General features: G+C 45.3%; 1 protein-coding gene across 1 annotated transcript in view; it reads left to right on the top strand.

The window, feature by feature from the left end:
* LOC146830893 (fibrocystin-L-like) overlaps positions 1 to 14,405 on the top strand; it is a 533,569-nt gene that overhangs the window by 292,194 nt on the left and 226,970 nt on the right. The window contains exons 45-46 of the mRNA XM_085603812.1: positions 6,878 to 6,957; positions 7,389 to 7,518. Coding sequence (XP_085459938.1) covers positions 6,878 to 6,957; positions 7,389 to 7,518 — 210 coding nt within the window. The remainder of the gene's footprint in view (positions 1 to 6,877; positions 6,958 to 7,388; positions 7,519 to 14,405) is intronic.

Genomic DNA, 14,405 nt, shown 5'->3' with positions numbered 1-14,405 from the left:
CCAACATAATCCACTCCTCTCTTCAATAGGGCCTCTTTCCAGACTAAAAGTGGGTCAAATCTCTTCTCTCTTGAAATAACAATCCTTCAACCCAGAGAACATGTACAACTACCGCCCAGTCTCCACACTTGTAGGCAAAGTCATTCAAAGTTGCATTGCTTCCCAGCTCACTTCACACATTCAAACGCACAACCTCGTAGGCTCTCTCCAATCAGGATTCCTCCAGGGCCACAGTACAGAAACTGCAATCCTACAAATAGTTGATGACTCCTTTAGAATCCTCGACTGCGGGAACTTGTGCCTCTTGGTCCTCCTAGACTTGTCTGCTGCATTCGACACTGTCAACCATCTGGACCTCCTTTGCACTCATGAACAATGAATGGTCTGTGGAGGTACAGTTCTACACCCGCTCCCAAATTGTGAAAATGAATAACACATGCTCGAAACCAGTCTATGTACATCAAGGGGTCCATCAAGACTCGATCCTCTCCTCAACCCTCTTAAACCTGTACCTAGAACCGCTATGTGTGATTCTCAGCCACCTCTATGCTGACGACACTCAAACATACATGAAAATCTCTTCCCCTGAAGACCTTGCCCTCCCTTCAATCACCCTCCTAAAGATTCAAAACTAAATGTCTAACCATCATCTAAAACTCAACCCAACTAAAACAGAATTTCTTTTGACCTCACCTCCGAAAGCAAAAACCCCAGTTTAGGAATGGATGCCAACTTTTACGCCCTGGATGGCTGCCCTGCAGTGCTACATTCCTTTATCACCCTTGACAACCATCTAAATCTTCAGTCACATCACCCTCCTGGGCAAAAGTGGACAACACCAACTCAAGCAGCTATGGGGTGTCATACAGCTGATACCAGAACAAGACCTCAATACAGTGGTGTAGTCTCTCGTCCTCTCCAGACTAGATTACAGAATCGCCCTTCTCTCAGGCATTCCGATAGTTCATCTAGGCCCACTGAGAGCAACTCTACATGCAGCCGCGTGCTCGTGTTAGGTCTCAAGAAATGTAACCATATTACCCCGGCCCTGCTAACCCTCTAATGGCTTCCAGTTGAAGCCAAGGCCCAATTCAAAATCACCTGCATCCGTCACAAAGCACTGCACTCCTCTTCACCCTCCTATCTAAGTGATAAACTGAAAATCTGTAGATCAAATACTGGTTCCAAAAATGCCCAGTCCCTGCTCCTGGAACCTCCCACCTTCAGTCAAGAACGGTACATGATACAGGAGCCAGTCATTCTCTGGTAGTGCCACAAAAACCTGGAACCCCTTACCTCTCTCCCTTTGCCTAACAACCTGCATAGTCACCTTCAAAAAGGACCTTGAGCTCCTCCTATTTGACAGACACCTGGGTTAATCACCCTCGGCCATACCTAAGTACTCTACCCAGGAAACAAACTACCTACATTGTGTGTCCCCACGATCTTAATCAATGCTTGAACCATGTACGTCCCTATCTAACGGCTGCTTTCGTCCTGATCGCAGCTACTGATGCAATATGTCTGAATGTAATTATTGTAACTGTAACTTGCTGCACCCTTGTATCATGCTACTGTTGTAAAGCGCTCTGGTGCCTCCAGTCATGTCCGAGCTATATAAAATACAACAAACAAATACCATAACATAACAAAGGCATTTGCCACTGTTGGTGTCAATTTTAGGTGTATAGATTCCTTTCTGTGTGCAAAAGTCGATGGGTGCTGCAGTTTACGCCACTAACCCATTGTCAATCTGGGCCTATGGCTGCAACTCGTAAAGCTTTTTCCGAGAGAAGTTATGTTTTACTTTCGATGAAGGTGTCTCTTTACCGCTAAATTCCCATGAGTAAGACACACATACTAAGTAAAAAAAAGAAAGCTTTTTAATTTTGTCTTAAATTCTTGGAGAGAGCTTCGAGCAAAATAAAAAACGAACTATGAGCAAAATTAAGTTAAAATATTTATGCTAGTTAGCAATTTTGACTGAGATAAAAAATTCTATTTTAATATAAATTTAAGAATTTAAATTGTGTTAAGTGTTTTGACAACCCTGTTTTAATTTTGCTTCTAATTATACAATAGCTTCTGTTCTCAGATCTAAGATAGATATTTCTCCATTTTGTAAAACATTCGGCGCTTTTCTTATCATTTGAAATTTGTCTCATTTTAATTATAAATAGTGCTATTCTGCAGTAGGCTGTACTTCAGAATGGGTGCTGAAGCCAGACTGGCATTAGGCATTTCCCCGCGAGGCTGGAAGGGTGGGGAACCTTTTTTGTTAAGGGAGGCAGTTTTGAAAACACCCTCTGCAGAGTTCCTTGTATGTCCAGTTGTTTTCATGCAACAATTAAAGTGTCAATAGAACTCTGGTGATTAATATACCTGCTGGAGAGAGATCGAGTTTTGTCTAGTGCCAGTTTTGACTCATGTAAGGTAGCACAGGCGGTTAATATGCCTGCTGCAAAGGACGTGAACCATGTAGATCACAGAACAGTATTTTATGTGCATAGCTTAGTGGTCAACTGCTTTTTTTACAGAGACCCTTTTGTTACTTTGCAGTTCATAAGTTACAATCGTAATATAGCACAGAGAGCTATGAAGTGCCATTATAGAGCTGCATGCAAACTACAAGGTACAGGGTATCAATCAATCAGGGGTTGGTAAAGCGCACTACTCACCCGTGAGGGTCTCAAGGCGCTGAGGGGTGGGGGGGCGGGAGGGGGGGGGGGGTGGTGGGAAGGGGGGGGGGGGGGGTGGGGGGGAGCCCAGCTCAGGTCAGTTGAAAAGCCATGTCTTGAGTGCACTCCTGAAAGCCAGCAGGTTTGGTGTACGTCGTATTTCCAACGGGAGACAGTTCCAGGCCGTGGCCGCGGTGTAGGAGAAGGCTCTGCCTCCGGATCTGCTACGGCGGATGCGGGGGACTTCTGCCAGGGCGAGGTCGGCCAAGCGAAGGTTCCTCACTGGTGAGTGGAAACTCAATCTGTCGTTGAGGTACTTCGGCCCGATGTTGTTGAGTGATTTGTTGGCGTGTGTGAGTAGTTTGTAAGTGACTCTCTTCTCGACGGGGAGCCAGTGGAGTCTGTGGAGGTGCGGGGTCATGTGCTCGTGGCGTGGTGCTCCTAAGATGAGCCTTGCAGCAGCGTTCTGGATGGTTTGGAGTTTGCATAGCAGGGATTTGTTGATTCCTGCGTAGAGGGTGTTTCCGTAGTCGAGCCTGCTAGTGATTAGGGCATGGGTGAGCGTCTTTCTGCAGTTGGGGGGATCCATTTGAAAGTCTTACAAAGGATCCGGAGGCAATTGAAACTGGTGGAGGCGACGGCGTTGATTTGGCGATTCATGGAGAGGGAGGAGTCCAGGATTATGCCAAGGTTTTTTGCGTGGTCCGTAGGGGTGGGGGACGGATCGAGGGCTGATGGCCACCATGCGTTGCTCCAGGCGGAGGGGCGGGTGCCGAAGATGAGGACTTCGGTTTTGTCAGAGTTGAGTTTGAGGCAGCTGTCCTTCATCCACGATGCGAGGGTAGAACATTATTTTTTTGGGGGTCTTTCATTATTCTAAGGTTGCTAAAAAGGGTTTTGTTTGGGCAGATATAAATTCTTATTAGTAAAGCCAACCCTAATCACTGTGTTACAGTCCTATGTTAAAAGGTGTTTAGTTAGTCTTCAAGGTCTATTGGGATTCCATGCATGAATGAATTTGCATGGTAGCCGAATTGACCAAGGCGCATGTGGTGCATTGATTTCAGTGGACCATAGCTTAATAATTTTACCACCACAGCTGTGTGATAGATAGATGGAATGTATGACGAAATATGGATTTGTGCCTTATTTGCACACTACCAATCTAACAGAGCCACAGAAGCTTCTTTTGTGGGATTAGCTCTTTTCTACTTCCATTGGATATTTGGAAGATTCGTGCCACGAAAGACCCCACATCTTTCTACAGCCAATGTGTAAATTATTGTCATATTTTTGTGACTGTTAGATTTATTAGACCTTTGTGAGATAAGTTTTTTTTCTCAGAGAAGGAACAGAAACTGGTATGATTTATTCTTCTGAAGAGTTACGGGCTATTGGGGATGAGGGTAATATGACAGGAAAGATCCTTTTTGATCTCTTTCCAACATGCGAAACTGTCATAGACTGCCACATCTTTTTACAATCTCGGGGAAGCCGCTAGAAGTGACACTGTACTTCCCAGTTTCTTTGACAGGCCATGTGCAATCTGTGAAGTTCTGTCACTATAAACCAAGGAGCTCCCTATCTCTTTAGGAGTCCTTTCAGCATCCTCAAAGTCTCCAATGATTTTCAATGTATATGTGCATCTTCTAACCCCATAATAAGACTGCTTGGTTGTAGAACGCCATTCTATGGGGACAACTCTCAATTCATCACCCGCTTGGATAGCCAGTCTCCAGGCTCACTTAGCAACCTTCCTACAGGCTTGGAGACAGTGCAACAATACTTTTGCACAAACCCTTGAAATAAAATGTCAATAAGACTATAATAATGAGCGCAAGGAAAGCACACTCTAACATGCTATTTGAGTGATGCTCCACTGTCAGTCCTCAAGTTCAAGTCCCTGGAGGTGACAGTGGATCAAACACACCCTAGAGTCTTTGACATGTCCTACTGTTTCCACGTTGGCCGCGGCCTGCTTTTTTGTAGGCATTGATCAGTGTAACAGTCTACACATACAGCATATGCCAGTTCACAAATGAAGTATGTGCTAGATGCCGATGTTCTTCTCATTCACCATCTCAAACACAAGATCATGGTTCTCAGAAATGCAGACATCTACACTTGCCTTTAGTGAAATAGCAAAGCCACTTCAAGTGTATTTTCTTTATTCACAAATCACTTTACTCTTCTGAACTCTCAAGGGTGACCTCTTAGTTCTGCCTTCATATGATGGGTTCCAAACTCTGTAACATGCTTCCCCTGCTGCTAGGAAATACAGAGTGTTTTGTTTGTATGGAAGATTGGAAAACTCACTTCTTCTCCTAGCCCCTCTTTCTCTGCCTTTATACCACTCTACCTTGGTTTTGTTCTCAGTGCCAATAAACCTCCGAGTGTCTGAGCTCTATTGACAAAATATAATGAAATCACGATGAGATTAGATGTTTGATCCTAAAACAGATCTCCAATGAGGGCCCAAAATCAGAAATAGGGAAGCATCTTTGTCCAGGTTATATATATTGAACTAGTAATAGTACCAATGCAGGTGTAATTGAAAGCCATAAATATCACCAACCTACTGGTATAAAAATGATAGTTGTATCAGTTGTGCATTGAAAAATGTTGATATTGACATTGCAAAGATATTTCTGCGGTGATAGGTTGGTGCAAATAACTGCGTAATAGCATCACATTTAAGCAGCCTAAGTAATCTAGTACTGTATGTTTTATAATAGTCACAGACCCCTAAACAATATTAGTGATGACTACTTTCTATATGGGAAAGGCTTGTGTTTTTGGACTCTGGCTTGACTGCGTAGCTGTCACCAGACAACTATGTGAGCATTGTCACCGGAAAATTATATGAGCATCACAAGAGAGGGGATTTGCCTCCACCCACATGTTGGGAGCAAGGAGTACATGTTTTTATTGGGCAGGTTTGTGCTTCCACAAAAAAACCTGTTTGCCCTCCACCGCAGCTGTGATTTATTTTTGTATGTATCCAGCTGCTTAAGCTTGAACTTTCAGGGGTACTAAGTACATCAGAATGCTATTAAAGTGTCATAGATAACGAGATAATGTATGTTGGCAGCAGCACAGATGGGAGGAGGGCAGTCATTCACCTTCATGGATTTTTAGGTCTGGCTTGACAGTGCAATTGTCACCTGACCCTTTAGGCAAACCAAAATTATTCTTTGGTTCTTTGCTTCCGCAGAAATACAGATCTATTGCCATGCTATTTACTTGTAATACTTCACACTACTGTACAATATTTCTTTAAAGCCAGACTTGTTGCCATCACCAGTGCTTGTTTTTATTGCAACTGCAGTAAAAACGTTATTTCTTGTCTCCTTTTTTGGTCTTGCCTACAGACAGCTTCAGGTGTCTTCTGGCAATCAGACCTATTCCATCCAATATAGAATAGAATGGGCTTTGTGTTCACCCCTTGCTTATGATTTGATGGCTTTAGTTTCTGTCTCATTTCTCTGCTCCTGATTCAGTGGCTTTCCTCCAATGGAGCACTTTGGTCTCACTGCTGACTTTGGACTTTGCATCACAGGAGGCACCGTTTTTCTTCCTCTCTTTGTGTCTTTCTGATCCCTCCTGCTTCTTTCCGCGCCTATGCATTCCTTCATACCAAATAAAACCCTCTCCTGCCTCTTTGTGCGTACTTCACCACCTGCAGTTGCATCAGTGGACGGCCATCTTACAATAGTTTTAAAAGGTTTCCAAGATGGCAGCATATGTGCGTGCTTACACACCCAACCACGCAGACTATCTCAAAATAATGTTTCTTAAACTAAAAGAAAAACAATCCCAAGAGGGCCAACATATGTGTGAACGCACGTGCAGTGGCCGTTTGGAATTACTTTTATTTTAGTTAAAGAAAAAATCATTTTACGATGGTGACACACTTATAAACATATGTACATACTGGTAACTTGAAATATTTTTTCTAAAACAAAACCATTCTAAGATGACCTATGTGCATACCTGTGCACTTATAATGGTCATCTGAGGGGTGATTATTGATAAGACTAATTGGTGTCAAGGGTAAGAACTATTGGCTTTGCCAATGCTTCTCTTTCATTGTCATAATATTCTGTTGTGTTTTCCCTAGTTGATACATTTCTCTTCTCATTAAAAAAATATGTATCAAACTTATTGATAATTCAGTTCTGGTTTTGACTTGTTTACAGGAGGAACTCTGGTATTTGATGAAGCTGACATCGAATTACAGGCAGAGAATATTCTGATTACAGATGGTGGTGTTCTTCAGGTACATAAGTACACAGCAAGTTGTGTAGGCCTTTTGTATACAATGTTGTTTAAAGTGAATCTTTACCACACGTGCTGTTGAATAAAGATGCAACATGAGATGCTGACTGTTGAAATGTACCTAGGCCTTAATCAGAAACTTGCTTTGGCCCATGCAGACCATCGAGCATATGTTTGGACTTGTTTGACATTAAAATGCCTTTGGAAGCGTATTTTCATATCTTCAATCCAGGTTGTGGTGGTAGATATATTTCCACATATTTGCTTGGCCACTGTGAACAGATGCTGGTCATGGTTGATCATCGCAGCATTCAGCCTCATTCATAGACGTCAGCCGCATGCGGGGTCTTTGCAAGGAAGAGAACACTGCTTTCAGCTGTGGGGTGTGGCTCAAAACTGACGTTTAATTATGCCGCGTGTTTCTTCGTTTAGATTGGAACGGAAGGCGCCCCCTTCCAGCACAAGGCAATCATCACACTCCATGGACATCTGCGCTCCCCGGAACTGCCGCTGTATGGCGCAAAGACCCTGGCAGTGAGAGAAGGCATCCTCGACCTGCACGGTAAGACTTCTAGGTCTGAACCCCACACTTTATGCGAGCATGGTATAAAACAAGAGTCGAAAAGAAATAGAATAAAGGTCTGGCACCATCTGAACTGCTCCCTGGGGCCTATTGGCTGTCAAGTCTGCCTTTAAAACATTCCGCGCGAATGGAGTTGTGAAGGCTCCCACCTGAGAAATCCAAATTAAAGAACTAATTTCTCTTTCAGATTTTACCGACTGAATGCCTGGCCTATGGTTGAGAAAATGTAGATCCTCGTTAAAGTCTCACTATAGGCATTAAGGCGGGCCAAACGTGACACGTCCCTAAATGCTTTGTACTGCTGTGTATTTAGGAACAATCGTAGGATTTGAAAGCATTACCACCCTCATTTATTTATACTTGAACTCACATGCGGTCTTTATTCCGTCAGTTTAACGCCCATTCGGCGTTAACGATTCCAAATGAGAGCACACTGGTTTTCAGTCATATATAAAGAAAATTCATCTGTATTAAAAGAAGCCGGTTTCTTTCGATTTTCTGCTCGCACATTGGGGCGTAGAGTTGGCGGCTAATCTCCGCAACCTGCGCTGTTAGGTGGTGGCAAAAGTCTAAACGCACTGGAATGTTATAAAGAGATGTTAGTGGTAGGGGCGCCCTTGAGGAAAACAGTGTCTGAAAACTGTCCAAGTGGGAGGCGCTATGGGGAGTAAGTCCAAAATCAGTCCCTGGGTGACCTGGATCTGCGGTCCTATTCCACAGGTATTGATGACGTCATCCCCTGCCAGGCTACAGAGGGAATAGGACAGTCAGTTTGTGACCTTGAGAACCAGCTGGAACGCCATGCCAATGAGTTCTGTACACCCCTGTTGATGCACCTATATACTCCCCTTCAGCGCTCTGGCTGCTCCAGAACTGAGAACTACGTCCATCTCTGCCAAAGCCCCTCTGTCCTGCCCTTCAGCACCCTGGCTACTCTAGCATTGAACACTTCTCACATCTCTGCCGAACCACCTCTGTCTTACCCCTCAACACCCTGACTACTCTGCATTGAGACCCACGCACAGCTCTGCCAATGCATCTCTATCATGCCCTTCAGCACCCTGTCTACTCTGAAATGAAATGAAATGAAATAAGGTATTTATTCGAGCGCACAGCTACTCAAACTATAGTGTCCTGGCACTTTTGACAACAGTGGGAAGGAGAGAGACAGACCCTGATCAAAGACTGAAGAGCCACGTTTTCAGGTTCTTCCTGAAGGACAGAAGATTTTTATTTGATCTCAAGGCTTCAGCACCAAGATAGCCAAAGGATCTGCCTCCTGTGCGAGCTAAACGTCTCTTGGGGATGCAGGCCAGGTTGACATTTGAAGAGCGAAGAGACCTCGAGGGAAAGTAAGGAGAAACCCGTTTAGTTAAATAGCCTGCACCTACTTTCTGCAATGCCTTGAAGAAGATGGTAAGGGCTTTGAACTCAATCCGTGCTTTTATAGGGAGATAGTGAAGGGATGCCAGAATCGGAGTCATCATGGCTCTTGGTTTAGGCTTGGTAATAGCTCTGGCTGCCACGTTCTGAATCACCTGCAATCACTGAGTGAGAGATTTGGGGAGGCCCAGATACAGGCAATTGACATAATCAAGTTTTGTGGTTATCAGTGCCTGTACCACAATCTTCCTGCTTCCCAATGGGAGTAGTGGCAGGATTTTTTTTGAGCATGCGAAGTATACAAAGACAGGTACCGGTAAGATTCTGGATCTGAGACTGCATAGAAAGTGCTTTATCTATGACTCCCAGATTTTTTGCTTTCTCCTTTTCAGCTGAGGGTTGTGGAAAATCATTTGGCCACCAGGCAGTCAATTTCGGAATAACTGGGCAACCAAAGAACACCACCTCAGTTTGATCTGGGTTGCACTTTAGCTGATTAATCTTCAGCCAGTTGAATACCTTTGTTAAGCAATCCTAATCTTTGCCCCGTCGAAGTCTGAACACTTGTCGCAGGTAAAGATCAGCTGAGTGTCATCAGCGTAAGAGATGATCTTGACACCCTCTTCCTCTACCATGTATGCAAGGGGGGATAGGTAGATATTGAAAATGGTGGGGCTAAGGATGGAACCTGGGGGACACCCACATCCAAGGATGGTATCGGCGATGAGAACGGAGGGAGCCAGATGGTCTGGGATCTCTCTCCCAGGAAGGAGGAGAACCATGCCAGGGCCGTTCCACATAGGCCGATGTCCTTGAGCCTATTTAGGAGCCTGACATGTGGGACCGTGTCAAATGCTGCTGACAGGTCAAGAAGAACCAGAACGGCCTTGCCTCCTTGATCCAAGCAGTGCCTGATGAACTTCATCATCTCTAGCAAAGCTGACTCGGTACTAAAATTGGCTCTGAAGCCGGACTGGGATTTGTGGAGAAGATTGCCATCTTCGATGTGTCTTTGAAGGGCCTTATTAACATGCTTCTCTAATGCTTTAGAGAAGGCTGGAAGCAGGTATATTGGCCTATAATTGGCCGGATCCATCCGATTGCCACTGGCTTTTTTTTATCAGTGGGAGGATCATAACATGTTTCCATAAATTTGGCATAATCCCGGAAGAGAGGGAGACTTTGAAGAGCTGATGTACAATGGGATTGTTAGAAGGGGCTAAAGAGGCCAGAATGTTTGCTGGCAAGGGTCGGACGGAGAGCCTGATTTTATACTTTGCATGAGGGACAATGATTCTTCCAGCTGGAGTTCCCTAAAAAAGTGTAATGCGGGAGGGTCCTTGATTTAAAATTTATCATTGCTGCTATGATAGAAGGCCAGCTCGGCTTCTGTGATGTTATGGAAGGCTTGTTGGATCAACGCTATCTTTTTATGGGAAAATTGGGCTATCAGGCTTGACCATTCTTCAGTGCATGTCCCCTCGACTAATCCGGCTCTTGGTGCGTGAAGGATTTCACTATCCTAAAGATATCTTTACCTTTATTCTGGAAAGTATCAATCTTTATTTGGAAAAACATCATTTTTGCTGCTTTTTCCTTGGTGTAGTGTATTTTAAGGATTTCCTTATAGGCCTCCTTGTCTTCTGATGGATTCGATTTTCGCCATTTACCGTTTCCTTTTCCGACAGTTCTTTTTACTGGTTCTGAGAAGGTCACTAAACCAAGGGAGCCGAGGCGACTAGCCTCTTGGAGGGGCGGGTGATAACTAGAGCCGCTGCCTCGATATTTTTGAGAAGCCAAAAATGAAGTTGGGAGGCACCTATATCCGGAGTGTTAGATAGCTTCGGTAGGAAGCCTCCGAGGGTATCAGCTAGTTTAGGTATGGATATCTTATGAAAGGCTCTATAGGTGGAAGTATTTTTTCCCGCGTTCACAGAGGAGATAGAACAAGACTGAGGAATGACAAATTTGAGTAGAAGGTGGTCGGAACAGGTAATGAGCAAAGGCGAATCAGTAGTTAAATTAAAATTATGGAAAATTTGATCAAGGACATAACCCTTCTCATAGGTGGCCAAGAATGTGGAGGTGGTCATCTCAAAGGTCTGTAAGGTTTCCATCAAGATAGTAGTTTGGGGATCTTTAGCTTTACCCATATGGATATTGAAATCCCCCCGGATCAAACAGTCTTTATATTTTAGGGCCAAGGCGGCTGTGGCTGAGTGGAGTGAGGTAAGAAAGTTTTTGATGGCCCCAGGGGGTCTATAAATCAAAAAACCTGCAATGCTTTGGTGGGGAGAGATTATACAGTGGAAGCCTAAGAACTCAGTGTTTTCTATAGGTTCTGACATAATAGAGGAACATTCCAGGTTATCCTTATAAATTATAGCTACACCCCCCACCCTTTCTCCCAAGGTGGTCCTTCCTGAGAATTGTATAGCCTGTGGGAATGGCCATAGCGATAGTGGGGTTAGAGAAATCAGACAACCAGGTTTCTGTAAGAAATAGGAGATCAGGCTGCTCTTCTGAAAGTAGATCCTGGATATGTGAGGCATGCTTTTGCATGGAACGACAGTGAACTGTGAAGGCTTTAGTATACAGATTCTTCTTCATGTGTTTACTCTTGGTATTGCTTGTGGGGCTTTTATGAGTGGGTGCCCTGATCTGAGGGAAATGTCCTCTGCAATTGCTGCATTGAAAATCAGTTTCTGAGCATGGGTCAGCATTGTTGCACAGCAGTGGATGCAAACGCCTGAGAGAAAGCAATTTGCCTCTTGTAAGATAAGTTGAGGAGAGCTCACCTACGGTTGTGAGGACAGCATGGCCAGCGCAGGACACCTCCAGGCTGCTGACGGGCGCAGACGGGCTTGCCTTTGGCACGCCGACGGTGTGCCCCCTGCACGCGTGCTCTGCACGCGTTAGTTTGCATCCCAATTATATAGTCGGGGCAAACTAGACCGTGCACGCAGCAGAGGAAGTAAGCAGGAGCTAGGGCAGAAGTGAGGCACCAGGCACTAATATGCCGATCAGCCCTCAGCACAATCAGCAAAAAAAAACCACGGCAGACCGGCGCTGATTAACGAAATGCACTGGAGGAATGCTTGAAAAAGTGCAAGTGGCAGGTAAGGAGGGAAATGTCAAAAAGTTAAAAAGAAGGACTCACAGAGAAGCGCAAATACGTACAGGAACAGCGTAAAATATAGTTAAACTATCCGTGTGAAATTTAATAACACAGGTTAAAAAGCTGGAGGGTTTAGGCAGACAAACCTACCACTGTGGGCTGTGTGCATCGGTTTGCATCCCAGTGATAAGTCGCGGCAAACTAGACCGCGCACGCAGCAGAGGAAGTAAGGAGGAGCTAGGGCAGAAGTGAGGCACCAGGCACTAATATGCCATTCAGCCCTCTGCACAGTCGGCAAAAACCGCGGCAGACTCGGGCTGATTAACGAAACGCACCGGAGTAATGCTTGAAAAAGTGCAAGTGCCAGGTAAGGAGGGAACTGTCAAAAAGTTAAAGAGGACTCACAGAAAAGCGCAAAAACGTAGGGGAACAGCCTAAAATATAGCATTGAGACCCACGCTCAGCTTTGCCAATGCACCTCTATCATGCCCTCCAGAGCCCTGCCTTCTCTAGCATTGAGAGCCACACACATCTCTGCCAATGCACATCTGTCCTGCCCTTCAGCACCCTGGCTGCTCCAAAACTGAGATCTACGTCCATCTCTGCCAATGCACATCTGCCCTTCAGCACCCTGGCTACTCTAGCATTGAGACCCATGCACAGCTCTGCCAATGCACCTCTATCATGCCCTCCAGCGCCCTGCCTTCTCTGGCGTTGAGACCCACACACAACTCTGCCAATGCACCTCTATTATGCCCTCCAGAGCCATGCCTTCTCTAGCATTGAAACCCTCACACAGCTCTGCAAATGCACCTCTGTCCTGCCCTCCAGCACCCTGCCTTCTCTAACATTGAGACCCACACACAGCTCTGCCAATGCACCTCTATCATGCCCTCCAGAGACATGCCTTCTTTAGCATTGAAACCCACACACAGCTCTGCCAATGCACATCTGTCCTGCCCTTCAGCACCCTCGCTGCTCCAGAGCAGACCTACGTCGATCTCTGCCAATGCACATCTGTCCTGCCCTTCAGCACCCTGGCTACTCTAGCATTGAGACCTACGCACAACTCTGCCAATGCACCTCTGTCATGCCCTCCAGCGCTCTGCCTTCTCTAGCATTGAAACCCACACATTGCTCTGCCAATGCACCTCTGCCCTGCTATGCACTGCTCTGTCAATGCACCTCTATCCTACCCTTCTGCACCCTGAATACTCTAGCTTCAAGACCAACGTGCAGCTTCATCACCTATATCATTCTAGTATTGATGTCCATACAACTCTGCTAATGCACCTCTGTCTAGGCCTTCAACGCCCTACTACTCTAGTAGTGACACCCACGCAAGGCTCTGAAAATGCACCTCTGTCCTGATCAGCTGTACCTTGTTACTTTACTATTGAAACCAAAACTGTGCAATTCTATGCTAGCCTTCTGCACCCTTGCCCCTCGAGTAGTTAGGCTCATTCACAGCTTAGCAAAGTACCTCCTTCTCTAGGCTCATGCACAGCCCCAACATTGCACCAGTATTGTGATCTGCTGCACCGTTACTTGAGCTTTGCCAATGCACCTGTATCCTGCTCTTCACCATCATTGCACCTCCATTATTGGAGCCCAGACACAGCTCTGCCACTCTAGTATTACGACCTATAAAAAGGACTCTGGCAGTCTGCTCTCCTGAACTTCTTCTCTTTCTGCTAATACCAGGGCTAGCAGCCTGTGGAGTCACACGCAGCTCTGCAGAAGCACCTCAGTCATGCTCCAGGTCTTTTGTAACCAATCAACATGAATGAAAAAAAAGACGCCGCGGGAATCAAACAATTTAATTGTACATTTCTTCCATTATTACAAGCTAAAAAGCTAAAAGGGGGAGGATTAAAAATGCTCGCTCTGAGCTTCCTGGAAGACTTGGGGAGATATTTGCAATAAAATGTCAGAGTGCAGTGTTACTCCAAAATTGGTCCATGTTGCAAAGGTGTCTGTGCTGCAGGAGTGATTGTGTTCAGTCTCAGGGCAGGTGCCCCTTCCTGCACATAAACAGATTGCCCGGGCAGCAAATCGCCACATCCTCATCCTTTATTTGTGGCTAACTCCCTCCTGTCAAGAGGTACCTCCTTCTCTGGACATGCTTGTGATAACAATTAAGTGCCAGCGTGGCATACCAAAAACCACAGACTCAAATGAAGCACTGCACATAGTGCTTCTAGCATCTGTCCTCACCTACCGATCCTTCTTTCCTGCCTCAGGGTGAAGATTTCACTCTCAGCAGTCTGTCCTCTCTGGTCTCCACTTTTGGCTTAGCAGGGAGACACGCCTTCTCTTCCGCATTGGTCAGTTCAAACCACTCTAACCAATGTCACAAGTGGTT

The sequence above is a fragment of the Triturus cristatus genome, chromosome 5_1, assembly GCF_964204655.1.
Source record: "Triturus cristatus chromosome 5_1, aTriCri1.1, whole genome shotgun sequence".
Taxonomy (NCBI): Eukaryota; Metazoa; Chordata; class Amphibia; order Caudata; family Salamandridae; genus Triturus; species Triturus cristatus.
This window is presented reverse-complemented; position numbering and strand designations above follow the sequence as displayed.